This window comes from Marmota flaviventris, chromosome 12 (genome assembly GCF_047511675.1).
Source record: "Marmota flaviventris isolate mMarFla1 chromosome 12, mMarFla1.hap1, whole genome shotgun sequence".
Lineage (NCBI taxonomy): Eukaryota > Metazoa > Chordata > Mammalia > Rodentia > Sciuridae > Marmota > Marmota flaviventris.
Window position 1 is genome coordinate 107,264,168 of NC_092509.1, and position 27,839 is coordinate 107,292,006.

At 54.6% G+C, this 27,839-nt stretch overlaps 1 protein-coding gene across 1 annotated transcript; it reads right to left on the reverse strand.

The window, feature by feature from the left end:
* Nucleotides 1–844: 844 nt before the first annotated feature.
* Styxl2 (serine/threonine/tyrosine interacting like 2) lies at nucleotides 845–27,839 on the reverse strand. Its single transcript, XM_027922825.2, has 5 exons — nucleotides 27,730–27,839; nucleotides 12,733–12,827; nucleotides 9,681–9,912; nucleotides 7,934–8,151; nucleotides 845–3,651 (listed from the first exon to the last, which is right to left on the reverse strand). The coding sequence occupies exons 1-5, from the start codon at nucleotides 27,837–27,839 to the stop codon at nucleotides 845–847; spliced, it is 3,462 nt and encodes a 1,153-aa protein (XP_027778626.2).

Below are 27,839 nucleotides of genomic sequence, written 5' to 3' on the forward strand. Positions count from 1 at the left end.
TTATCCAATCAGCCTTCAAGAAATGAAAGCAAGGATGGCCTCGAGGTTTTATAAAAACTCATCTCCACCTGGTACTGGGGGCTTTTCTGGTCTCCCTCGGGCTGGTTTTGTGTTCCTGTCATTCCAAGGGACCCTCTCTGTACCCCAGACCTTGCCGCTCACACACTCACCTCACTCTTTCCCTAGTTCCTTCTGTCGCTCCCGGGAGAGGTGGGGGTGGGTCCTGGAATGGCCTCTCAGCTGCCCTACATCCTGGACCAAATCTTCCTTTATTATACAGGACAAGACGGTGGTGGCATTGCCTGGAGGCACAGATTTTGTGGAGCAAGGTGAGGCTGGCCCATAAAAACCCACCGTGACTTCTGAAGTGAGCTTCCCCTAACATCTAAAGAGCTAAAGTGACCAGAGTGCAGAAGGAAGATTTCACAACACACCAATTTAATGGAGACCCAAGATACTAAACAGAGCTGGGCATTGCTGACAGATTTCCTGGGACTTGTTATGAAACCACTTGAACAGAACCAAGTCCTGCCTTCATGGCCTTCCTGGATGTACACTGGACTCTCCAACAAACTGCAATTCCTTTCATGCTCTCCTCTCCAGTCCAGGACACACACTGTCCAACACATAAGCACCAAAGCACAGAGGGCCCTGGACGACAGAAAACAGCCCGAGCTGGCCCAGCATGGCTCCTCTCCTCCCACCCTGCACCCGGTGTCCTTCCACTCGGGCACTGCCCCTCTGCCTGTTGGAGAGATCCTCTCTGCATCCTCGGCCCCTGAGGGGGGGTGGCAGGTGTGCCTGAGCCCTGTGCTCCGCTGAGCGGCAGGTGGCCCAGGCCCTGTCAGTCCTCCCTCCTCCTCTGCAGCTTAGTCCTGGTCTCCTCTTGCCGGCGTCTCCAAGCGGCGATGATGGCTTCGTCGTCCATCTCCTCCTCTTCCTCTCTGTCTGTGCTTCTCCGATACTGGCTCCTCCGCCCAGAGGCAAACCTGCCCTCCTCTCTGTTTTCTGTCCTCTCTTTCTCGCCTTCCTCTTCAGACCTCATGAAGCTCTGGGTGAATTTCCTCTTGGCTCCGAACTCAGAGAAGTCCGACTTGGATGACTCTTCCACGTCCTCCCAGCCCCTGGGCCTAGCCCAGTCCCGGCGCCGTGGCTCTGGGGACTCTTCCCCTTCGGAGGGCTCAGGGGTCCGGCGGAAGAAGTAGGGCTCGGGGCTCTCCTCTCGAGAGCTGGAGGTCTCACTGAATGTGGACCTGGAGAACTTGTGTGTCTCTCTGCCCTCCCTGGTGGAGGACGAGGAGAAACGGGAAGTGCTCCTCACAGAGCTGCCGTCCACGTCGTGGTAGGAGGAGGTGTCCTGCTCCTCTGACCGGGATTTGGAGAACTTGTAACTGGAGGATTTGGACTCGGTTTCCCGGTGCAGGGAAGATCTGCTGTACCTCTCCCTGGAGCTGCCAGACCAGTCACTCTGGGGAGGAGAGTCTTCCTCGGTCCTGAGGCCACTGAGCCACTTATTGATGCTGCTGTCCATCTCCTTGCCATTTCTGCTGCCTCTCCTGCCGTGGTCAGAGACCACCAGGGAGGAAGAGGCGTCCGTTTCAGGCTTTTGGGAGTTACTGCGGGAAGAGAGTCGGAAGCTCCCGATGGCACTGTCTGTGTCCCCATCCTTATCACCAGCACCATCATCCTCTTCCTTGACCTTCTTCTTCTTGAAAAGGGAGCTGCGTTTGTTGTCGGAGGCCAGCTTCTCCATTTTGTACTCAGACATCTTCTCCCTCAGCTCCATCTGCATCTCCCTCTCCTTGCGGCCCAGCTCCTTGAGGTCCACATGGTCAGCAAAGAGGCTGTAGATGGGCTTGCTGGTCCCCCTGACCCTGCTCCCAGCCCCTTCGGCCCTGGAGCTCAGTGAGGTGCTGGAGGACAGCATGGACTGGGAGTCGGAGCTGGGCCTTGCCTGGCTCTGACCCAGCAGGCGGTCACCCAGAAGGGAGCTGCTCTGTCCACTGAGCATGGAGACTTGGTCGTCCCCCAGGCAGCTGGTGGCTGGCCCTGCCCTCATGCTTGCCACGGAAGGTGAGCGAGACAGCAGCAGCATTTCACCCTGCTTCTGAGCCAGGGTCTCACTGACCACGCTGGCAATCCAGTTCTGGATGCTGGCGATGGAAATGGTGTCTCCAGGCCCCACTGGCAGGCTGGGCAGGGGGGTGCCGGGGTTGGCGGCCGAGCATCCCCCGATGCTGCTGGCTGCCTGGGACAGGTGGGAGTGGTGGCTCTGGGCGCTCAGTACTGACCCTGTGTCCCCATTAGCACTGACGGAGCAGGCTGCAGAGCAGAAGGCGGACAGGGGGATGCTCCCGCTGGCCACGGAGCCGTCCACCTCCCAGCTGGCGGTGGACTGGCTCTCCTCCAGCGTCCGCCGACTCCTCTCCAGCAGCTCCAGCCTCCTCTGTCTCTTCTTGGCCAGGACGGCGTCCTCCGCCTTGCTCAGCTCCATCACCTCCTCCTTGTTCTCGCTGCCCACCTTCTTCTGGTGTCTCAGCTTCCAGGCCTGGTAGGCCGTCAGGTTGACGTCCGGGGGGTTCCTCTCCCCGGGGGCATCCTCGGGGCCCTGCGCCTCACCGCTGCCCTCTCCCGCCCCTAGGTCTTTCTTGTGAAATCCAAACTGGATTCTCTTGATCTTCCACCTCTCCAGGGCAGTGAGCTTGTCCTTGTTCCTGCTGCAGAAGTTGTAGAAGGAGCTGGCCTCGGAGCACACGCTCTGCTGGTCATCCTCGGGCCCCGTGCTCCCGGCCTCCTCCTCCCTCCTGCTCCTGGAGCGGAACTCCCGCGCGGCCTCCCTCTCGATCTCCAGCAGCCTCTCGTTCCACAGGTCCCACGTGCTCTCGGTGGACACCGAGTCCGAGCGGCGCCGGGCGCCCGGGCTGGGGCCGCCGAGCTCCAGCTGCCGCAGGACGCGCGCCTCCCGGCTGAGCGCGCTCTCGCTCTCGGAGACGCTGCTCTGGCTCCGCGCGCGCCTGCGCCTCCGCGCGGACTTGCCCTCCTCCTCCTCGACCTCCTCGTCCTCCTCCTCCAGGGCCCACCGCTGGTGGCCCTGGGCGTGGTACCTCTCGTTCCGGCTCTGCCACTCCTGGACGATCCTCTCCACGCCCTGGTCCTCGAGCTCCTGCTCCTGCTCCTGGCTGGCCTGGCGCGAAGAGGCCGGCCCTGGACACTGCCCACCCCCGGCCGTGCTGCCCGCCGCGAGGCCCTGGCCCTTCTTCCACTCCTCGTACAGCTTCTCCTCCTCCTCCTCGTCAATGAGGGTGAGGGGCTCGGAGGCCTGGCTGGCCCTCCCCAGGGAGCAGCCGCTGAGGTGGCTGGTGGCCTCGTCCTCCTCCTCCACCGTCAGCTGCGCTCGCGCCCCCAGGGTGCCCCGGGCCTCCTGGCCCTGGCCGGCTCCCTCTGGGCCGCAGTCCTCCTCTCTCTCCTCCATCAGCTGCTCGTTGAGCTCCCGCAGCTGCTTCAGGAAGCCGTCGTTGGGATAGATGGCCCGCTTCCTGCGCACGGTCATCAAGGCCTCCAGGATGGCCATGTTGTGGAAGATCATCAGGTAGGCCGCCACCAGCACTGCCGACCGGCTGATGCCCATTTCGCTGCTGACCAGGACTTTCCCTGCAAATAGAACACACAGAGACGTGATGCCACCTGGCGGCTGCCGGTCCTGCTTCTCTGAAGTGCTGTTGGGGGTGCTGGACCCAGTGCTTGGAGCTGCTGTTCATCATGGCCTGAGTCCCCGAATCAGAGCAGATCCCAGGGCGGAAGAGCACCCCCAGTCATCGGAGCTTGGGATGGCCCTGTACAGGGTCCTCATGCTGGCTGGCCACCACCAGCCTCTGCAGGATGCTTCCTGCGATTTGGAGCTCACTGGCTCACGGAGACAAGTGGACATGGCCCCCTTCATGTGGGATCACTCGAGTCTTGGAAGTTCTTTCCTATCTAGGGCAAAGCATAACAGTGCAACGGCAGCCAGCGCTCCTATTCTGACATTCTGGATTCAATAATGAATACGTCCACATGATCCCGACCTATGTGCAAAAATCCTCGAGAGGATCACTATCATATTCTTCCCTAAGGATTTTTTTTTTATGGCTATTATGTGTCTTTCAATCAATATTCAAACTTTCTTTTTCATATTTCCATGCTATTCTAGACACTCTCCTCCAGGTTAAGAGTTAAACTTATCAGTTGCTCACTGAGGAGTTTGGGTCTAGGATGAAGCCAAACATGTCACATTTGACTGCATGGCATACAGTAGGTGGAACCCTCACCACTCTGGCTCTAAGAACATAGCCTTCGTTCATGCATTCTGTATTAGTCAGCTGTCCATTACTATAATGAAATACCTGAGGCAGGCTACTTTTCAAAGAAAAATAGTTTATTTGGGCTTATGGTTCTGGAAGTGCGACATTCAGGGGCCTCATCTGGTGATGGCCTTCCTACTGGCAGAGTCCCAAGGCAATGCAGAGCATTACAGGATAAGAGGCAGGGAGCATGCATATGTGTCTGCCTTCATCTTCCCCCCTTCTTCAAACGTTTCCAGGATTCAATCATGAGGCTCCACCCTAATGCCTGCATCCGAACCTCATCACTTCCCAAAGGTCTCTGAACACCATACTCTGATTAAGTTCCCACCCTCTTAACACCTCACAATGGGATTAAATTCCAATACGGGAAGTGCTGGGCGACACTCAGACCAACCTGAACCACAGCACCACGTGCCCGGGCCTGTGGTCTGTGTGGGTGGGCCTGTCACACAATGCGCTCAAGTCGTCTTCTATATCAACCGAAATCTGTAAAACTTAAAAAAATCCCAAGTCTGTCTTCCTTATCTCGCAGCATCTCACAGATTCCTTCCAGGACTGCGGTAGCTGTGACCTGCTTGTAAGTCTGTGTGGCTTGTCCAGTCGTGACCCTGGCATTCAGCACGTCAGTTATCTGCCCCTCCCTTGTGCTTCCCCTCTGCCCTGAACGGGATGGCCTTGACGTCTACACTGCCCCTCTGGTGCTGGCTGATAGTGCAGACCAGACCCCTGGAGACCTGCTTCCTGGCCGTCACCGTCTGTCTGCCCACAGTCTTGGGGGACCTTTAACGTCGGCTGAGAGCCCTGATTAGATGAGATGGGAGGCGAGTCTCCTTGTTCTGTCTCCCTGCCAGCCAAGGCCATGCCTTTGTCACACAAGGGGTCAGAGATGAGACGGGGCCCTGAGGTTCAGCAATGCTGCAGGTACCATTGCCAAGACCCAGTAGCCTCGGGCCACAGCAGAGCAGAATCCAAGGGGTTGAGACCACTGCTTACCTATGGGCTGCCTGCCCCTCCCACTCCAGCCCAGGGCTCCACGGTCCCTCCCTGGGCCATCTGGTAGGACCAAGGCCTCACCTTGGACTTGCCAACGCGTTCCAGGACGCGACCACCCAGTCCTCCTCGTAAGGGCATCAGATCCCACTCAGACGAGGCTGCAGGTTCCGTGTGTCTCTGGGCCTACTCTGTACCCTGGGGTCCCTCCGAGGAGCCGGGGTGGCCTGAGGGACTGCTGGAGGGTAGAAGCCCATGGCGATGGGCAGAGGCAGGTGATCGGCTAATGCCAGGCCTGCGTTTGCCACCCAGGGAAGCGAGGAAGGGTGGGACCAAGAGTGCCCTGCCTGTCCTTGCTCCTGGCCACTCTGTGCCACACTCCTGTGGTCTCTAGATCCTCCCGTGGCCTCCTATTGAAGGCCTCTGCTGCTGTGAAGGGGTTTGGGGTGGTTTTCTGTTACCAGCAACCAAGGGCATCTTGATTGTTACATCTGGCAAAGTCACCAGACTGCCGGCGGGTCTCAGCTTCCAGGACGGTTAGATGTGGATAACAGCACTGCCCTGAGGGGTCAGGGTGTCCCTTTCCACCCTCCTCCTTGTTAGCAGCTAGTGTCCAAGCATCTAGGAGCAGAGGAAGCCACAGGAAGAAGGCTCTAGAGTAGGGGCGTTCACGAGTGGGACCTCCCCACAGGCAGCAGCCAGAGTCAGGGCATGGCCCTCTGCTGCCCGCTCAAGAGCGAGGCTCGAGGGACAGGAGAGTGTGGGAGACCAACCTTGCACATGACTGGGTCACACTCCCCGGCTGGGTGCTGAGGCGCTCAGTCACAGAAATGTGGCAGAGCCTTCCCCACCCTTCTTGGGTTCCAGGGTCGGTGTCTGGTGCACGGGTGTGTCTTGCTACAGCCCCGTGGGTGGAGCTACGCTCACCTGTTCCTTTGTAATATAACCCCTTGCCCTGGTTAGGATAGAATCTTCCATGGAAGTGCCTTGTGTGTGTCCCCTTCTCTTACTGTGCCCTTGGGTGTGGCCTACCCAGGTGTCAGTCAACCTGCTGACAGTGGACATCATGAAGATAGACTCAGCCCCCTGAACCTGACCCCTGGCCTCATTTGATTAGCTTCTCAATAAAAGGGGTCAGCGCGTGCTCTCGCTCTCTTCTCTTTCTTTTAAGTTCAGAGGAGCCGTCACCGCGACCCCAAAGAAAAAGGTATTTGGGTCTCTTGTCTCTTGCACAGCCCAGTCAGCCCAGTTCAACTGGAGTGACCCCTGAGCCTTTTAGTCGTGAGAACAGAAACCCAGCAGGAGAGGCCACCTCACCGGCAGACTGGGTGCACGCCTGCTGACACCAACGTGGGTGTTCAATGTGGGCTGGCCCCTCATGGACACAGCAAGGAGCTTCCTCCCAGAGCCACAGCTCCTGCACCCAATGCAACATCCTCCCTCCGCCTCCCCACAGGCTCTCGTGGTGCCTTGGTGGCCCCCAAAATGAGTTGAAGCCTCTTTCGCCCTGGATGCTGTGGGGACCTGCCACCCACCCTGTGTCTGATGCTCTTGGCTCCCTCTCCACAGGGAGGTTGGCCTTGCTCTCCAGGTCCAGTGGCAGGAACAGGTCCCCTCCCACAGACCCTGGACAGATGCCAGCAATGTGTCCAAAGGCCCCTGTTTTTTAAAGTAGGAGATTTTAAGCATTGCGTGTGTGTGTATTTACAACATACACGTTACATGTGACCTATCCCTGATGTTGGTGGTGACAGGAAATGCCCTTCCCAGGAATGCCACATGGATTATTACAATAATGGCATGACGTTCAGGCATTCACCAAGAGCTGGGTGTTGTGCTAAATAAACCCTGATATGCATTAAAGATTTTTATCCCTCATGGCAACTTTATTTTTTAAAATTTTTTTTAGTATTTATTGTTTAGTTGGACACAACATCTTTATTTTAGGGCCTCGCACGTGCTAAGCGAGTGCTCTCCTGCTGAGCCCCAGCCCCAGCCCCTCATGACAACTTTAGAATCAGATGTTTTAATCTTTGTTCTATGTAGACGAAACCCAAGCTCCCTGGGACAGGGAGACAGCCCAGTCCAGGTGGAAAAAGCCCAACGAATCCTGGACTCAGCCCAGGTTTCTGGGCAGCACCCTGCACTCTGGCTGCCATTCTGTGGCCACTGTCCTGACTCCAGCCTGTCCTCCAGGCTCTACTGTGGCTACTCTCAGATCACTTCCCCAGGGGACCAGGGCAGTAGCACTTGGGTTAAAGGCACTCAGAAGGACCTCCCAGATGGCCTCTCCAAGGAGCCTGTCAGCCCTGGGAGCCATCACAGGACAGTCCCTGCCTTGTGCTTGTCACCACCCCACACCTCCACCCTCCCTTTCATCTCTCCTTGGCTAGCTTAAGCGTGTCCACCTGTTGCCTGGGTGCCACCACAGCACCCGCACACGAGAGGCCCTCGGGATCGCTTGTGGGGTCAATGATCATCCTGTCCTCTCTCCACTTCCCAGAGAAACAGCCGTGTCGCCAGATCCCCTCAGATGACCGTGACCCCCCCTTGCTTCTACCCAGGGGGAGTCCAGCAGCCCGAGCAGCAGAGCCCCTCACCTCTGTAGGTCAGCAGTGCCTCATCGAGGAACTCCGCAGCCTTCCGGAAGTGCTGGGAGATGTCCACCTCGGGGAAGTCGTCCACCTCCACGCCCAGGTACTGGATCTCCAGCCCAGTGTAGAATTCAGGGCCAGTGTAGACACCGGTGCCGTGGGCAGCATTCAGGATGTGGGTGATGCCCAGCCTCTTCAGCCGCCCCTTGTTCACAGCTGCGCTCCTGCAGGGAGAGCCGGGCAGGTTGACCACTATAGTGGGAGCCTGCCTCTGGGCCTGGAGACCCAGCAGGGTGAGTGCCTCCTCCTCTCCCCAGGAGGTCTGGGGCTCACCGTGGACACCTGTATTTAAAGGGGCCTGACTTGGCTGCTGCACGAGAGAGGGAAGAGACGGAGCTGGATGGGCAGGGTGGGGGGAACGAGATTGGGGTGCAAGGAATCTTTAGGGTGGTCCAGGGTTCTCTAGTTGCGAATCCCATACCTTGGGAATGCACACTCACCCAAGCACAAAGCTGGCAGACAAGACATTAGGTGTGTTGGGCACGGATGACACACACTGTGTTGCCCAAATCCCCTCACATGCATCATCTCGTTTTCCCCTTACAGTAAACTCAAGGGCAACAATTCTAACTCAATTCAAAGATTCTAAAAATGAATAACTGCCCAAGACTGTGAAAGAAGAAAAAGATGAAACAAGAACCAGTGTTTCTGAGCTCTTTGTGCTGCAGCTGAGTTTGAAGGGCTCAATTTGAGAGCCCTGGGCACAGGCCTGCCTGGGAAGGAGCAGACAGTGAGCTGGGGCAGCTGGAGATGCCTGGGGCCACAAGCCAAGTGCTTCTGGTGGTGAACACGCAGGATTTGGTCCCTGCCCTGGGAACAGGCCCCAGGCACCCGTCACTACAGGAAGGAGTTTCAGACCTCACGTCCCCAGCTATCTGATGCTACTGCCCGCCTGGGCCCGGGTCCTCCTGTGCTTGTGGACACCTGGGTAATTACATTGGGAGCACATCCATTCAGCAGACAGTGGATCAGCCAAAATCAGTTTCTTATATTAACCTGCTGGTACCAATTATGCTCTGGTAAGGCCTGGAGGGATAACACGTGGAATGTGCAAGTTGTCTTTGTTTTTGTTCTGGAAACCATTCATAAACTTTTAAAAAATAACATTTTTCTGATTACGAAGACAATAAATGTCTTGGGAACTTGTAAAATTCATAACAAACCTAGACGGGAAACTGAAGCCACTTGTAAAACCACTTCCCAGAGACCCTTATTGCTAACTTGTTGTTGATGGAAAAGCGTGAGTGCGAGCATACACACACACACACACACACCCCTCTACCTGTCTGGGAGCATACAGTATTCTTTTGTAACCCGGTTTCCCGCCCACTGTGTGGCACACACTTTCGTGTGTTGGTGAGCACGCATGCAGACCAGCACTGTGGACGGCTCCTGCCATTCTGTCCGATGGCTGTTGGGGATGTCCAGAGATGGTGGACATGGTGTCAGGAGTGTGTGTCAGGAAAGGAGGCCCAGAGGAGGCACCCACGGGGCCAGGCTAGATCAGGGAGCCTGGGCATCTCTGTTTGCGGGTTTGGGGAGTCTCTCCCCAGGCCAGGGCAGGGCACGTGGTCAGGCAGCCTCGGGGGCTGGAGCTGCGAGGGCCGTGGGCGGAAGCTGAAGGAATGTCACCTCTCCCAGGCACTAACAGAGGGGAGACAAAGGTCACCACCACCACCACGGTCACACTCACTTCTCAGCTATGAAGACGTTGGGCCAGACCTCATCCACCTCGTTCCGAGGGGCCTCCTGGCGGTCCTGGACCAGGGCCCGCTGCAGGTCCAGCACGCAGGGGGTGTTGTAGAGGCTGGTGTCATCCATCTTCTCCCTGACCCGGTTGTACAGGTCCTCCACCAGCAGCTGCTCAGCAGACTCCAGCATGCCCGGACACTCTGCGTCTGCTCTGAGCCTCCGAGGCTTGAGTTCTACAGGCAACAGGTGGCATTTGCATTAGGGAGTGAGGACACCGTAGCCTTCCCTGTTCCTTGGAGAACTTGCTCCTGGCCAGCTTTCTTGGGACTGTGGGCGTGAGCTGAATGCCAGGGGATCTGGCCAGGACGGACTTAGCAAGGCCCCCATGGCCCTCTGCACCAGCTGGACACTGGGGTCAGGGTCAGCTGCAGGTGGGCATGGGTGATGGGAAGCAGCTGGGTTCCCTTACTCTCTCCTTGGTTTCTCTAACGCTGGCTGCTCACAGTTTAGACTTGGTCCTTGAGAACTGGGGTCTGTCTGAGTCACACTTAGGAGTCCTAGGGCGCTCAGCACAAAGTGGATGCTCCGAGTTATTCACCCAGTGAATGAACCATGTTCTTCCCTAACCTGGTTCGCTCTGCTGGTTGGACTCCCTTACCTGTGGAACGCAAATTACCCTGGGGAAGTAGAGCTTTCAGGAGGCACGGATGCAGCGCTACCTGAGTGTTCACTTTAACTATTTCAGTTAGTATTTGCTTCCCCGCCCCAGAGCCTCAGCACCTGGAGGCCCCAGCCGCCCTGACCCCAGACAGGTGAGTCCATCAATCTCAAACCAGATTCAGCGTCTCTCTGCCACCAGGTCAGAAAAGCTCAAATTCCAGACCAGCTCAGAGTCTGACTCATCCGTCTGAGCCAACCTTATCTCCTGATAATATACCAGCTCACAAGTTGGGAGCAAGATGCTTTCCTTCCCTGAGAAGGCGGGAAGGAAGAGGAGAGAGAAAAGCCTCTCTGGGTAGCCAAATGCACTGATGGAGAGAAGAAGAGAGAGGAGAGGTGCAGCCTCTGCCATGGACACGGCCTCTGGCCTGCACCACCTCCTCCCTGAGGGGCGGCCTCCTGCAGTGGTGGCTGTGGAAGAGGGACAGCCCTTCAGGGAAGTGTCAGGCAGGTTTCTGAAGTGGGCTGCTGTTCCAGGACTGGAGTCCAGGGAGTCCGGCTGTGCCTGGGCCCTGGCGGAGGATTCTGTCTGTCTGAAGTGAGGAGTACCGCCCCTTGCAGTTCCAGCAGGTCCCACTCTAAATGCTCTCTGATCTCTGTTTCAAAAGCAGGAAGGAGACTGCAATGCCAGAGCTCTGTGTTGTTCAAAAATAGATGAAGCGTTCCTATTTTCCCCACCGCTCAGATTTCTCTCCTGGCTCCCTGGGGTCTCCTACAGATATAAAAGTACAAGGAACGAGATCTCTTTCCTCTGCTGCCTGTAGACGCAGCGCTCTCCCGGGCTCAGTGGAAGACACAGCACTGTTCCTGAGCTTTGGAGCAGCAGTTGTTTTGATTTCCTTCCTTTTCGGTTTACAAACAAATGTCCCCTCCCTCACCTGGCCCTCCTGCTCTCCCTGGGCCTCTGGTTGGAGAACATCGGATGTGCACTTCCCTCACCTTGGTTACAGTACACTCGCTGCCTGAGCAAGGTTCCTAATTATTCCTGTAATAATTGGCTTCCAAGAAAGCCGAGGCCACACCCATCTCCTGGCCCTTCCCCGGGACGACGTGGCCAGCCCAACTCTGCCCTCCTGATCCCTAGTGCTGGTAACATTTTAACCTGCCACCTGATACATTGTCCTTTCTCTGCGATACATTGTTTTTTCTCTCCTCCCAGTCCTTCAGTCACTAAGGCTGATGCAAGTTAGTTTTAATGCCCTAGAAAAGGGGAGAGAAGATAAGACCCGGAATAAAAAAGCCATTTCTCATCTTTTGCTTCAATCTAGACATTGAATGTCCACGGCATTCTGTAGACTTGAAAGTACAGCTTTCAAAGAGAAAAGGAGGTTTCTACAACTCCTCAAGCTGGACTGTAACTCATCAAGGCCTGGAGAGCGGCCTGCGGAGTGAAGCACAGGGCCGAGGTGACCCGGGCGGAGGTTAGGAACTCCCACACAGGAAGGAGGAGGAAGGCCCTGCCGTGCTGCAGTGTGCAGGGGAAATGCCGAGACAGCCAGATCAAGGTGGAGGCACTGCCCGGGCCCAGGGCCCAGCCTGGCGTGGAGCAGAGGGGTTGGGAGGAGGTGGGGCCTCTCAGTGTCCGGGCACACTGGATTCTGGTTCTCTGTGAGGTGTGAGAGCTCCAGTGTCCTCCAGAGCCCCTGGTGGGGATTCAAAGGGCCAGGGGTCCAAGAGAACCTGTGGTTTAGGTGGACAAGGAGCAGCATGGGTGGTTGGCATGACCGAGGCCAGGGAAGGGACCGTGCCACCAGTGGCGGGAGCCAGATCAGGCCCAAGGGCCAGAGGGTGCTTCTTCAGCAGTGCTGCCTTGCTCTGCCCACCTCCCCCAGAGGCGTGGGGGCCCAGGAAAGCCAAGGAGTGAAGTGAATGATGATCTGTCCAAAAGTGACCGGGAGGAAAAATCCCTCCCACTGGGATGAACGTCCTTGAGTGAAGCACAGTCTGCCGTCGGCTTCAAAGGGCAAAGGCACAGTGTGGACCTCGCTCCTGCCCCTTCCTGCCTCCTCCCACGAGCCCCTCAGTTGAAGGCCACCAGAAGCTCAGAGGATGCAGACATCCCTTTAGGATCCGTTTGGAGCCATTTGGGCTCTCAGGTTTGGTCTCCTATAAGCCACCAGCCCCCGACTCTTGAAGCCAACCAAAACGGCTCAACAGGAGGCCGGGGGCAGCTTGGGGCTGCCTCCCCACAGCCAAGGAGAACTGCTGACCTCCTCCCTCCCATCAGAGTTGACAGTGGCTCTGGCAGCTCTGCTCTCTTCACACTGCCCTCCTGAATGGACAGGCCAGGGCCCCCCATGTGGGTCCCCCCCGCCCAGGGCCCACCACGTCACCTTCACTGATGATCTGTTTGGCCGCCACAGCCGAGGAAAGGTGAATGGGCTCCATGAAAATGCTCTCCGTCTCTGCGTCCGAGACCATCGAGAACCTGAAAGAGGGGGACATGCAGGTGAGGCGACCCTGCGCAGCTCTGAGGGAGGCCGCTGTTGGCAGAGGCGCAGCCTGGACCTGGAATGAGCACCACCGGGGAGCCGCGAGCTGCGGAGGAAAGGCCGCTGGGCCTCAGGAACTGCAGAACACGCACTGCCCACGGCCGTGTCCTGGAGCCTGGCGGAGGTTGCAGCCCTGCTGTGGGGGAGGAGTGCACCCGGGGCTGGGGGACCCACCCTGACGCCACCTCGCTCTCTTAGAGTCCAGAGGTTCTTTCCCGTCTTGTCCTCTGCGGTCAACACTGCAGGGTGACCTGTCGGGGCCTTACAGGGGTCTGCTGGCTGGTTGGCGGGGAGGCTGCGGCCATCCCCTCGGTTCCTGGGTGGTCTCCCGGTCCCGAGGGGGTGGGTAATAATGAAGCCCTGGCACAGGCCAAGTGAAATGCCAAGGGTCAGACTGAGCCCAGGGGTGCCCTCCAGTAACTTGGAGAAATGTCAAGGCTGTTTTCCAAAAGAACTTCAGTGCAGGTACCAGAAGGGACCCCTGAGGAGCGTGGGGAGAGACAAGGTTAGGACCACTGCGGGTCCCTGCGGACTCTCTCTGCCTTCTATGTGTTGGATGAGCTTTGGTGTGCGTGTGTGTGTGTGTTGGGTTTCTTAATCTTTCCTTCAGGACCAGAGAAGTGGGAAGATCTAGTGGATACCATTTCTGAGTGCCTTCTATGAATTTAATTCTGACAAATCCCCCACAGAGTAGGTTTTACGATTCCCACTTTACAGATAAAGAAACAGGGGGCAGGTCTTGGGTGAAAACACAGGGCAGTCCTGCTCCATGTCCTGCTGGAATCTCTTCACCACAACACACTGACACCCTCAGGTCAGAACAGAGAAGTGAGACCACTTGCTCAGAGAGCAACCTGAGCCCCAAGGCCCCATATAGATGTCGACACAGAAAAGTACTTTAAAATACTTGCTGAGAGTGTGGGCCGGCTGATGGGGCTCAGTCAAGTTGAGTCCAGATAATTGAACAAAGCCAACTCGGGCTAAGATGAATTAGAATGGAGTTTTTTTGAGCTCATCAGCAGAACAGCTGCCTTGAAGTGAGTGTGTGCAACACCAGGGTGCACCCTCGGGAGATGGGTGCGCCTGGCACCCTCAAGGCTAAGGAGAAAGAAAGCGCCTTTGGCAGGGGAGAGCAGTAGCCTGCGGTTGTCCCCAGGATGCGGCCACACCTGTCCCTGCAGTTGGGGGGACAGCACAACGTGACCTTATCATCCAAAGTAACCAAGACTGCGTGGTACTTGTTTAAAACCCAACACACAGACCAACGGAACAAAATGGAGAGCCTAGAAATCAATCCACACGGATAAATCTGCTGCCAACTGACTCTCAGTAAAGGAGCCAATAAATGCATGGGAGAAAGGACAGCCTCTTTAGTGTGACTGCTTCCTCAGTTTCTTTCCAGAAAGTTCGTATTTTGGGAACATAAAAATGCTATCTATTTTTGTATGTTAATGTTGTATCCTGGATCCTCACTGAATGCATTTATCAGTCTAATAGTTCAGGTGGGGTCTATAGGTTTTTCTAGGTGTAGAATCATGCCACCTGCAGACAGGGATAATTTGACTCCTTCCTACTTGTATTCTTTTATTTCTTGTTCTAGCCTACTGGCTCTGGCTCAGACCTCCAGCACCATGCTGAATCCCAGTCATGGAAGTGGGTGCCCTTGTCTCCTTCCAGGTCCGAGAGGAAATGCCACAGCTTTTATCTGCTCCAACGGTGATGTGTGGGTTTATCACATACAGCTTTTGTTCTGTTGAGGTTCGGTTCTCCTATGCCTGATTCAGAGTGTTGATCATGAAGAGCTGTTGAATTTTATTAAACGCTTTTCTGCATCTATTGAGAAGATCGTTTGCACTCCGTCCTTCATTCTTTTGCTGCGATGCATTCTATTTGTTGATGAGTCATGTCTGTCCCTCCTGGAATCCCCAGGACACACCACTCTTGACCACGTGCTGTTGGGTTCAACTTGCTGGTGTTTCTGAGCACTTCTGCATCACGTTCATCAGTGGTCTGTGGAGTTTGTGGCTGTGGCTGTGTCCTTGTCTGGTTTTGGTATCAGGGTAATATTGGCCTGGGAAAAATGAGTTTGGAAGAGCTCTTCCCTTTCATTTTTTTGCAATAGTTTGAGAGGAACTGGTGTTAGTTCTTTAAAAGTTTGGTAGAACTAAGCAATGAAACCACTCATCTCAGGCTTTTCTTTGTGGGGAGACTTTTCATGACTGAGTCAGTGTTATTCCTCATTATTTGTTCTGTTCAGGTTTTCTGTCTTCATGGTTCAATTGTGGTGGTTGTATTTGTACAGAAATGTACCCATTTCCTCTAGATTTCCCAATTTGTTAATGTACAGGTGCTCACAACAATCCCCGGTGACCCTCAGATTCCTGTGCTACCCGATGTCACGCCTCCTTTCTCATCCCTGGTTTTCTTTACTTGGTCTTCTCTCTTTTAGGAGAGTCTAACTAAAGGTTGGGTGATTTTATGTTTTTGACAAACAACTCTTCATTTTGTTAACCTTTTGTATTTTCTATCTCTGTTTTATTTATTTATACTCTTCACTTTGTTATTCCTTTCCTTCTATTAATTTTAAGTTTGATTTGTTCTTGCTTTTCTAGTTCCACGAGCTGCATCATTAGGTTTCTTATTTGAGATTTTTTTTAATAATAGGTTCTTATTGCTGTAAACTCCCCTCTTAGTACAGCTTTCGTTGGGTCCCACGGGTTTTAGTATATTGTGTTTTCATTTTCATTTGTTTCAATAATTCTTTCTCTGAGCTTCTTTGATGACCTATTATTTACTCAATGGCACGTTGTCTAGTTTCCATGAATTTGAACAGTTTCTAAAGTTCTCTTGTTGATTTCTGGTTCAGTCCTCTGGTCAGCGAAGGTAACTGAAGGCTCGGTTGGATCGGTGGCCTGGGCTGCTGAGCCTTCGGGTCTGCCCTAGAAGCGCTCCATGTGCTGACAGGAAGTGCGTCCACTGCTGTTGGATGAAATGCCCCGGGAAGGTCTCTTAGTCCATTTGCTCCTGTGTTTTGTGTTGGATTTTAGTACTGATGAAAGGGAGTGTTGAAGTTCTGTACTGGAGCCCACCTCTCCCTCTGGACCTAATGACATTTGCTTTATGAAACTGGGTGCCTCAGCATTACGTGCTTGCACATTGACAATTCTTATTCCTCTCCTTGAATTGATCTCTTTACTTTTCTCTTTTTCCAGTGTTGGACTTGGAGTCTGGGGTGATCGTAGTGGGTCTTGCTCCTGGGTTCCATTTTGGAGGCGTGCCTCTCCCATTCCTTCCCTCCCATCTCTGGTCTTGACTGGTGAAGTGGCTTTCTCTATGCAGCCTGTGGTCCGGTCTTTTTTAGAATTCATCCAAGCAGTCTGTCTGTTAATTGAAGAATTCCGCCATCTGCATGGCAGGCGGCTGTTGATGGGTAAAGATTTACTCCTGCTGTTTGTTGATTTTCCTCCGGAGGTTTTGAATTTCCTTCCTTTCTCTCTCTCTCTTTGGGGTTTTCTGTGTTGATAAGGTTTGGTTCTTTTTCTCCTGTTCATCTGCTTCCCTGGTGGGTTTTGCACTTTGGTAGCTTCGTGTGGTAGGGGTCTTCCTAGATGTCAGACTCCCTTCAGCATCTTCCACACGCCAGTCTGGTGGCGACAAATTCCCTCCATTTGGGTTTGTCTTAGAAAGCCCTAATTCCTCTTCCTTACTAAAGTCTGGCTGCTCTGGAGGTTGGCAGATGTTTTTTTCAGAACTTCAAATATTTCATCCCGTTTCCTCTAGGCCTGTGCGTTTTCTGCTGAGAAACCTGCTGTTAGTCTAATGGTGGCTCTCTAATGTGACCTGAAGCTTTTCTTTGCTGTTTTCAGAGTTCCCTGCATGTCCAGATCTTCCCACAATTTGGGAATTTTCCAGCTTTTATCTCACTGACTAAGTTTCCCTGCCTTTCCCCTTCTCTTTCAGAACACCCGTAATTCTAATATTTGTTTGAAAGTTTCCTGTAAGTCTCAAAGTGCCCCCCACTTTTATTTATTTACTTATGTGACTCTTTGAGTTTAGGAATTCCTTGGTCTCCTCTGTAGCCAAGGGCCTCGCCGTGGTCCTGCCTGGCTCCCTGGGTCTTCAGTTCGAGGTGGCTGTTAGCTTCTTTTCTGTGACCTCTCTCTGCCGGATTTCTCATGTATGTTGGAGATTGTTTCCCAGTGTTGTCGAGCTGTCTGTCTGTCTGTGTCCTAGTGTCTCCCAGAGCTTCCTTAGAACAACTCTGCTGAATTTGTACTCAAGTGTCACAGGGATTTCCCCCCACCCCAGTGTCTGCTGCTGGAGTTAGTGTCCTGTGCAGCTGCCATGTCACCTGCTTCTCTGCACTTCCTGTGACCTGTGTGGATGTCTGCACATGGGGTGGGTCTGTTATCTCTGCCAACTGTACAGGTGGGTTTCACAGTAAAAGGCGGTCCTGGAGCAGTGTGTGGGGTCAGTAGGCAGGCTTCTTCAGTCTCTGTGTAGCTTCTTCAGCTGTCATTGATGGCATGGCGTCCTTGATTGACATGGTGCATGTGGCAGCAGGGTTGGAGAGCCTACCCATTGCTGCAGGCCACACAGGGGTGGAGCATACAGCAGTGGGGTGGGTGTCCTCTTCACGTCCACCCCAATGCGCTCAGGCAGATACAGGGCAACAGTGGTGTGATGGTCAGCCTTTGGGGGCCATGTGGGCGTGAGGCCCTGGAGTGAGCCTGGGCAGGATGCGCGCCAGTCTCTGCAGGCCGTGCAGGGTGGGGCTGCTCCCCCGAGCCCTGGCAGGTGGGGTGCAGCCTGCATGCCGTGGGTGCCTACGTGGTGCAGAGTCACCAGTCAGTCTCTGGAGGCTGTGTGGAGTGAGCCACTCCAGCGTGGGGGCGGGGGGTGAGGTACAACTTGCATGGAGGTGGGGCAGGGTGCCTGGGTGGCCAGCGCGTACCTGTAAGTCTCTGGTGGCTGCATGCCGGTGGCAATGTGCCTGTGTGATGGGGTGCAGCACACGCAGCACATGCCTGGCAGGCCCTACACACTGTGTGTAAGTCAGGCCGCGGCCATGGCCCGGGACGGCACAGCAGAGGGTGGGCAGGACCAGGTGGGCACGACCCAGCAGCCTGCAGCACGGCCCTGTGGGGGAGGTGCAGGGTGAGTGGGTGCCCTTCTGGAGCAGTGATGGGGCTCACTCCGTAACACCCTTGTGGGGCTTGGGGCCACGAGGGTGCAGGATTGCCCAGCAGGGGAACCCGAGGTAGCCCTGGTGCCAGGTGGACTGCTGCAGGCCTCCCTGTGTACTTTTTCCCCATTATGAAAGGACTTTCTTTGGTTCAAACTGATCCTGATTGGGACAAGGGGTGGTCTCTGCAGCACTTTGTCCCCTCTTCCCTAAGCCATCTGGAGTCACCACGTTCCGCAGCACCCCATTCTGTCCACGCTGTGTGCAGAGTTCTCCCCTGAACATTCCAGCCAGAGGGTAGCTGTTCGCTCTCGGATTGTCACTCTTTTGGGGGAGGTGGCTTGCCCAGACCTCACACAGCCATCTCGGTCTCCCTGAGCTCGGGTTCCCTGCCTGGCTCTTGGCACTGTCCCTGAAGTCCACTCCCAGCCTATGCAGGGCAAGGGCTGGCCTCCCTGCCACAGTCAGCCCTGTGAGGAGCCTCTCAGGCAGAGCCCCGCGTTTCCGACCACCTGATGCCTGTGAAACAGAGACAAGCCGCCCAGTGAAGTCCTGTCCAAATTCCCGATCCACAAAACAGAGAAAAATAAGTGGATGATTTTCAGTCACTAAGTTTTGGGATCGTTCATTAAGTCCCAGTAAATCAAGGGAGCGGTGTTACTCCTGGGGCTATGCTGTGAGCTCTGGGCAGGTGCAGGGCGTTGTCCCGCCTGAGAGTGACAGAGTCAGGGAGCCTGATCAAGGCCTGCCGGCCAGTCTGCTGGGGCTGGGAAGTAGCCACAAGACCACGCCAACATGGCCAGCAGAGCCTGCTCTGGACTGCCCTGTGTACCAAGCCTGCTCCAAAGAGCCACGCCCCACAGGGCCGTCAGCACCTCAAGTTTAGTACTATTGTGAGTCATATTTCCATATTAAGGGATTTTTAAATTTCATGTATTAACATTGCTTACATTACTATTAATAAAATATGAGTCCTTGCATGTGCTAAGGGTCAGTATCATGTAAATTGAGGTTTGGGGCAAATCCACCCTGAGAATCTTGGGGCTGCACTAGGGCTGAGGCTTTGAAGAGCCACTCCTCTCTCCCCCTCTCTCCCCCTCTCTCCCCCTGGGCAGCCTCCTTTGTTCCTCTGTGGGCCTCCAGGGCCCTGCATTCCAAAAAGGATTTCTCAGATGTGTGAGCAGTGTTCCAAGCACTGACACAGACTGAAGGTGTGCAGAACAGCCCCACAGGAGCTCGGCGGGTGGTGCTGCCCCATCCTGCCTTGGGATCATCTACTCCCTCTCCCTAAACACACCCACCTCAAATTGTGAGGATTTGGCTTTAGGTGAAAATCCTCAGGATTGAGATTATTTTGCAAAATATACCTAAACTCTGAGGCTATGGGTTTGATGGGGGGAGAATTTGAAATTAAAATTTGAAAACAGAAATGACTGAGAAACATTTCCCTTCTCGTGGGTGTAAAGACGAAACTTCTCAAATCTGAGAAAGCACACGTGAACTCTACCCAGTACGATTTTAGAAGGTGGCACATTTGTCGTTGAGAAATGGGGATGGAGAAGAGTAATGAGCGAGTGTGGAATGTGGATCATGAATATTTTCACGAGTCACTGCCACGAGGGAAGACGTAAGCCTGGTCGTCATAAATTGTTCAGCCCCGACACCGTTTACTAAGTCTAATAAAGAGGGCTGTGTCCGTCGGACCCCAGAGGACCCTGTTTTCTGCAGAGAAGCAGGATGGCAGAAAAAGAACGAGGAAGGAGCAGCCCGAGAAGCTGTGCCCGGTGGGGGGTACTGGCAAGCCTGGTAAAATGGCAGCCCTAGGGGTCCTGACCTACGGCCCCACCTGTGCCCCAGCCACACACCTGAGATGGACTCTCGGGTCATGGGAAGGCCGCAGGGGCCACTGTTCAAGCAGATGGGAGGGGAAGGAGGACCTAGGATGGAGACAGGCCTCCTCGCAGGATGGGGGGGGGGCAGCAGCTCAACGCCCACAGGTGAGTCTCCCGGGGAGCAGGACGGATGTCCCAACCCAGGCAGGACCCGGGCAGGACCCGAGCAGCCCTCTTCATGCCTGTGCTTCTCAGAACGGCAGGCTGGGCCCAGTCCTGCATCAACAGACGGTGCCACTGTCTGGGAAAGGAAGAACGAAGGGAGAGAGGAGGGAGGGAGAAAAGAGAGAGGGAGGACAGTGCCACTCCCGGGAGGGATGGGTAGAGCTCGGACACACACTCCAAGAGGCCTGTCCTCCTGCAGAGTACAGCCAGCAGAGTTGGGAAGCCCCTGCTTTCAACCACTTGCCAGGCTGCGCAGAAACAGAATGGAGTGGACTGGGGTCCTTCCCAGATGCCCAACCGCCAATCGCCTCCAGTCCAGCAGGCCCTGGGACCTGAGTGGAGACAGAGGCCCGAGAGGGGGCATCTTTTCTGATTTGGCTTTTGTGAGCTCAGGTTTCTGAGTGCCTTCTAATCTCCAAGTGTGCAGGACTTCAGAGGAAATGACCACACACAGGCGAAGCTCAGGCACTAAGGAAGGAACGGAGTCAGTAACTAGAGAAAAATGATTTTTAGCAGGCAGTTTCCAGCTCGCTCAGTGAACAGGACGAGGTGGAGAAATCTTCATGGAAAAAAATGTAAGAGAAACGGGAGGCCCAAGGAAGCAGTGTGGACACCCTGAAATCACGCTTCCTTCCCCCACTCCTCCATGGCAGCTGGACACTGGGAAGGACAGCCGCACAGTCAGGAGCTTCCTGGAGGTCGAGGGGCACATGCTGTCCAGGAGGAGCCCCGCCAGATCACCAGGGAGGGCTACAGTCTGGGGATCCAAAGCCAGGGCTGGGTGTCGATTTAAAAGGCACAAAGGGACACAGAAAAAGAATTCTTCAGATCAGAAACAAGAGAAGGAGAGTGAAATCCCTGTTCCCTGTTTTAGGAAGGAGGAGGAGCCTGGTCATCACCAAGGAGGCGGCTGCAGTCAGAGCTGGTTGGCACAGAAGCCTGCCATGCTCAGGTTGCCTCTGTCTGGGTACCTGGGCAGGCCTGCTGCAGGTGACGGGCAAGGGACAGCCCTGCCAAGTCGTCCCACAGGGCAGAGGGGTTTGCATTTGAGTGTTAACTCACACTCACCTGGGGAAATTGCCTGGCCAGGAGGTGGAAAACTAGCTGCAGGATTGGACTCCCAGAGCCTCGCTCAGGCAAACATGAAGCCTGACAGTCCAGCCACTGACTACGCACTTGCGCAGGTTTTCATTCACCCTAGGACGAGATTTACAGAGGAGGCTTGAGACGTTAAGACCCCGGTCAGGACGGCAAGCAGGCCTCATCCCTGACTGATCTACTTAGTCGTCAGCTATTTGGAGCACCTGGTGAAGTCTCAAGGCCCGCTCCCCTTCCACGGGAAGGCGTACGTCAGCTCTCCTGTGACTGGGGCTAGGGCTGCGGTGGGTGAATGGTGGGCCTCCACACTGGTGCATCTCCGGGGCCTATGAACGCAAAGTTTTTAAAAGGATCACTGCTGATGTGATGAAGCTAAAATCCTGAGATGAGATCACCCTAGATTTGGGTGGGCTCCAAAGTCAAGTGTCCTTATAAGAGAAGGGGAGAAGACAGAGCAGGTGGGGACAGAGACTGGAATGCGGCCCACAGACAACGTAAGCTGGGAGGAGAGGGAGGCCTCTCCCCGGGGGCCTTCAGAGGGCATGTGGCTCTGCTGCTACTTTGACTGAACTGCTGCCCTCCCAGACAGTGACACAGTGAACTTATGATGCTTTTAAGCAAGGTAGTTTGTGGCTATGTGCTCATCAGCCCTAGGCAACCAGAAAGAGAGCCATCAGTCTGCAGGCGAAGCGCTTGCTGACTTGGTGTGACCTGAGTTTACAAGGATCCGAGCCTCTAGCTAAAGCGATAAAGCAAGAGGACGGGATTTCAGGGACCTGCCAACCACAGGGAGCACTCTTTGGGGTGGGACCAGTAGAATAAGTGGCCCTGCATTGCTGAGAAGACAGTATTTGCTTTGGCAGAATGAGATAAAGGCGACGTATTAACTAGCGCTCGTGGGACTCTGGTTGAATAAAACTCCCTCGACATTGAGAGTCCAGAGAGTGATTGGTAATCAGAGAGCCTTCGTGGGAGGGAAAAGGGACAGGACCACCGTCTGTCTGTCAAATACCTAACGTGCCTTTGGACAGGGGCATGGTTTGATCTCTACCACAGGGTAGAGCGAGTATTCCGAGGCTATGATTCAATCAGCTACGTGCGCTCTGGTGGCCAGGAGCAGATCTGACCTCAGCCTTGGTCTCAGTTCCACCAGGAAGTTCCCCCCACACCATGCTGCTTCCTCCAGGAGGGCTTCACTGGTTGTTCTAAGACTGTTTCTCAAAGTGAATTATACTTGAGGCAAATTGGTATACAAACCCACACCGATTTTAAATGTACCGCCGTTGAGTTTTAACACACATATTTACCTGTGACACATCACCAAATCCAGGTTGTGACCCATCTGTTAACCCACAGTGTTATCTCGTGCCTCTGTTCCCCTTTCCCTGCCTGCCTGGTGTCCCCCAGGTGACTGTGACCTGCTGTCTGTCGCTGGAGAGATCAGCTTGCATTTTCTAGCATTTTACGTGAACAGAGCCCTGTAGCATGGCCTTCTCTGCTGTGCTCACGGGCACGGCCACTTTAGGGTCACCCCTGGGGCTGAAGCGGCACTGCACCCTTTGACAGCTCTGCTGTCTTTCCATGTGGACAGCCGTTCCCTGGCTGATGGACACTTGGGTTGTCCCCAGTTTCTGGGCAATTGTAGATACGGCTGCTATGAACCTCCATGCACAAGTCCTTCTGTGAACAGAGGCCTTCACGTCTCTAACTTTGTGAGACGCTGACAGTTTGTAAAACAGTGGCACCATCTTATCTTCCCATCAGCAAGAAGAGATTACTTCAGCTACTTCATATTCTCAGTCTTCTTAATTTTTAATCATATTTTAGTACTCTAATTAATATATAATGGCAATTTGTTGTGGCTTTAATTTGGATTTCTCCAATGATTAAGGATTTTGAGCATATTTTTCATATAGTTGTTTACTATCCACGTGTCTTCTTCACTGAAGAATGTGTTCAAAAGTTTGTCTATTTTTAAATTGTGTTGTTTTCTTATTAGGTTTTGATATCTGATTTAAAAAAAATCTGGAATAAAAATTCGTTATCAGATATTTACAAATATTTTCTCCAGTCTGAGGGTTGTCTTTTCATTTCAAACACTGGAAATCCACCCACAAGGAGTCCGTTTGGGTTGGCCTCTGTGTACTGGAGGGGGCCTCATCTACTCAAGCTCAGAAGCCTGTGCAGTACCCACGCCGGTAATCCCAGCAACTCAGGAGGCTGAGGCAGGAAGATCGGAGGTTCAAGCCCAGCCTCAGCAACAGAGTGAGCCACTGTCTCAAAATGAAAACCCAAACGGCCTGGGGATGTAGCTCAGTGGTAGGAAACAATGAATTAAAAAAGCCCCTGCAGCTGTGACATTTATCCTAGGATCCCATGATGACACTGTGGGGAGAGATGCTCAGGAAGTGTCCTCAGATCTTCCCTGAAGTGACTGCTGGAAGGCTTAGGGCCCAGTGCCACTGGGACATCTCCATTAACCAGCGCTTCTGTCCCAGGGCAGGGGAACTGTGTGAAGCCAGGTGATTGGCAGACTGCTCTCCTGCCCCTCCCCCCGTGACTCCTGCCCCGCCCCCGCAGTGCACTCACCATGTCCTTCCCCACCAATTGCTCTCAGGGCTAGTCTCACCAGGGACAGGTGGCTCATCGCATGCATATTCACAGGGGAATTACTCAAGAATCTATGCCACTGTATTTATCTTTCCACGTCCATGGGCAGCCACATCCTTGGCAAGGGCACGTGGCATGACTCCTGGTCAGTGCATGCCAGAGCAGCCTGCTGGGCCAGGGCTCAGCTGTCCTCAACTTCAGTAGCAACTGTGAAAACTGGTGTCCGAGCCCCTGTCACCGGCAGCGACTGGGAGTCCTATAGCCTCGCAGTGCTAGAGTGACTGTTGTCACTCTTCAGTCTTAGGTATGCTGGTGGCATAAAGTGGTTCCGATTTGTGATTTACTGTTAATCTTTTTTTCCTGTTTTTATTGATTTCCACCTTGATTTTCCCATGGTCAGAGAAGTTTGTGGATCTATGTATTGCCCAGTATATGATCCATTTTGGTAAATACTCCACACACCTGTGATCAGAACCTGTCCCCTGCAGTTGCTGGGCACACACTCTATCCGTGCCGGCCAGGCTAGTTTCTTTATTGTTTGTTCAGACTTTCTGTATTTTTCTCGGGATGGGCGCTCACAGTGTTGCCCAGGCTGGGCTGGAGCTTGTGACCCTCCTGCCTCAGCCTCCCGAGGCCCTCACAGGTATTCACCGCTCTTCTATATTCTTAGTGATTTTTAAAAATATATACTTGACTAAAGCTGCAGACTTTGATTTTTTCCTGAGTCTGCTGGTTTTTGCTGCGTGAATCCTGAGGATGTCATTAGATCACAGATATCTAAAACGATGCTCTTCCATCCCTGTGAAAGGTCCCTCTCTGTGTCCAGGGACGCTTGCCCTAACGTCTGCTCTCGGTGCCACCTCGCTGGATGGCCTTCTGCTGGTGATTACAGTCGGGGCAACTTGGGCTTTCCACTGGCCACAAAGTGCCCATCCCACTGCTCTCTCTTCTGTGACCCTGGCACCTCCTCCGACAGGTAGACAGGGGGAGTCTGTGGTCCTCCCCTGGGACCATGTGGACCCTGTGGCGGTGGAGCACAGCAGAAGTGCCACTGTGCGACTGCTGAGTCTAGACCACACACAGCCGATGCCCTGTGGCCCGTTCTTTCGGACGCAGCCCTTGGATCAGCAGTGTGCTCTGAGGCAGCCCAGAGTGACCGCCGTGGAAAGGCCATCCTCGGGATTCGGGCCAACAGCCCTGGTGAGTCATAACACAGACTGCCCATCGTCCAGAGAGGCCTCTGTGGTCCCAGCCCCCAGCTCTTGGGTGACCCTCAGCCTAGAGTCACCCTTGAGATCCTCCCATTTGAGGTCTCACGACCTACAGCAGACACTAGCTGGCCAGTGTGCCTTGTCCAGGGGCCTCATGGTGACTGCGGAGGGCGGCTGTTCTGTATCACTGAACTGTGAAGTCACAACAGGGACTGAAACCCTGCAGCATAAGTTTCCCACTCTCCATGATCTTTGTGTCCCTTTATTTTTGAGGCATAACTCTTATAAATGGCAGGTAGGTTTTTATAGAAAAAATGGAGCCAGACAATCTTCGGCTGTTGATTGGAGTACTTAGTCTATCCAAGTGTAAGGTCATGCCTTATGTGTCTGGGTTTAAATCTACTTCCCATCTTCTCCTTATTCTTTGTCCTGCTCTTTCTGCGTTCTTCTCCTCTTTCTCTTTCCTTCTTCGGGTTGATTGTGTTCCACTGTGTGTCTTCCCTGACTAGGGATATGACAGATGGCACCTGCTGCAAACCTTTCAGCAGTCACACTGGAAATTGCAATGTGCACTCTGGATGTTCACCCACATCTACCGCTTCAGGTGCCTTTCAAGATAACTGTCAGTAACCGACAAGGAAGAAAGGGCCGAGACCTGTATCCAGACACACCTCCGGGCGTGCTCCTGACACACGGAGTTCTCTGGCCTACAGAGTCAGACACCTATTCGGTTTTGGAAACGATCATGTTTTCAAAGAAACCGTGCGCTTTAAAAAGGCCTCAGGTGGCACAAGCCTTAAAGCAGCTCCGAGCCCTAGACTTCCACAGGCAGGACACGGTCTGCAAAGGCCGCTCTGCCTGCAGGAAGACCTGCCTTCCCACCCACTTCAGCTGGGTCCCTGGAGGATAATGGACCAGGAAATGGAGCTGTGGTCAAAGAGAATGACGGGCCGAAGTCCCCCAGAGAGCCACATTGGGGTGAACCTAGGAAATGCCCACCAATCACGGATAGGATGGGAGATTTCTTAGCAGTTGTAGGTTGGACCATGGGTGCTATGCTCAGGCCTTTGAAGGGGTCAAGCAGCAGCCCTACCTGGGAATTGGGCTGTCCCTCTTGGGGGCCAGGGAGTGTCCTGTGGGTGGAGGAGCGACACAGAAGGCTGCCCAGAGGGGAGGGGTGCTACGGCAGAGCAAAGACACTGTGAATCAGCAAACTCCTTCCCTCCTGTTCCTGGGCCACGGACCTTATTTCCCATCCCCCCTTACAAAAAAAAAAAACCACGTGGCCTCATGGGGTTTGGAGTTTGGTGGATGGAATATGCCGAGAAGAGACGTGGCCTTTTGCAGACCTGGCCCATAAAAGCCACCGGGATAGTCTCTGTGGTCTCCCATCTTGTGATGTGGGTGGGCACAGTGACCTTAGATTCCTTGCTTCAAAACAGCGGCCCACAAGGCAGAAGGAGCTCTGTGCCTGGCTCTCTTGGGCCCCTGATTTGGAACTTATTAGAGTGAGAAAGAGACACCCTTGACTAGGAAGGCTGGCATGAGCCAGGGACGCAGAGCGTCTCATCCCAGCCACACAGCTGCTCCACCCTCTGGGGCCCGAGAGGGAGGGGATGCTCCCAGTCCCTCCATGCTGATGGGAACATGGTGCTGAATTAAAGGAGCCGTCTGCCAGCTCCATTTGGCAAAGAGCCTTGGCCAGGGAGTGGGGGGCACCTGCCCTGCTCCCGCTCTCTCCAGCAGGGAGGCCTCTGGAACCCCAGGACGCAGGGACCAGCAAGACCCAGGAGGGCTGAGAAGCCTGAGGCAGGCGAATCAGAGACACTGGGACGCCGCCACCTGGAGGTGCTCTAGTTGGGCCTTTCCTTCCCCTTTCGAGACAAGAAGATGCGGGCTCCAGAATCTAGTGGACTGTCACTCTGACTTGGTGTCAGAGCTGCGATCGGGGCTTGGCTCTGCCGTCATTCATGGCAGAAGGGGATGGACAGGTGCACACAGTACTATTTGAGCAGGCGACGAAGCACGGCGCTTCTTTAGTCTCATGGTTTTTCTTAAACATTCATGCAAATTTGTCATTCTACACCATCACATCTCCTCCATGCTTTCAGTGGACAAGAAAGCTTTAAATCACTTGTCGCAGAGCCAGGCAGCCTTCCCAGGAAGACGCGTGTTTATCACGCTTGGCGCCCTGCCACTCGGCCCCCGGCACGCTTATCTCCAGTTTGAAAGGTTCCTCACGGAGGCAGAGCTATTTTCGTGTGGGCCTCTGCCTCTCCTGATCCCTTCTCCCACCCTCCTCACCCCCAGCCCCACCGTCCTCACCCCCAGCCCCACCACCCTCCCCCCAGCCCCACCCACTGAATCCAGCCTGCAGGGCAGACCTGCCAGATCCCTACCCACCTGCATGGTCTGGGCCTGCAGAGCCCCTTCGGGAAGCCTCCGCTGGCCCTTCAAAGGCCACTTGTCCCTTCCCCTGCCCACTCTCCCTGTGCCCTAGAGGGTGCTATTTGGACCCACATGCCACACTGCCGTCAGCTGGCTCGTACGTTTGCCTCCTTCTCAAAGGAGGACACACGGAGCCCTCGATGTTGGCGACTGCACTAGCTCAGGGGCTGGCCGTGTGCTCCCGGCCCCATTCCTCCCGCTGTGCCCTGGCCCCTCCCTGACCACTTACTGGCTGGGGGAGGGACTGCGGAGGTAGTGGGCCTGCACCGCCAGCACGGTGGCTCCGTCCTCCTCATCTGGGACCACCTGCTCTTCCTCTGGGTCCCCACCAGACGCCAT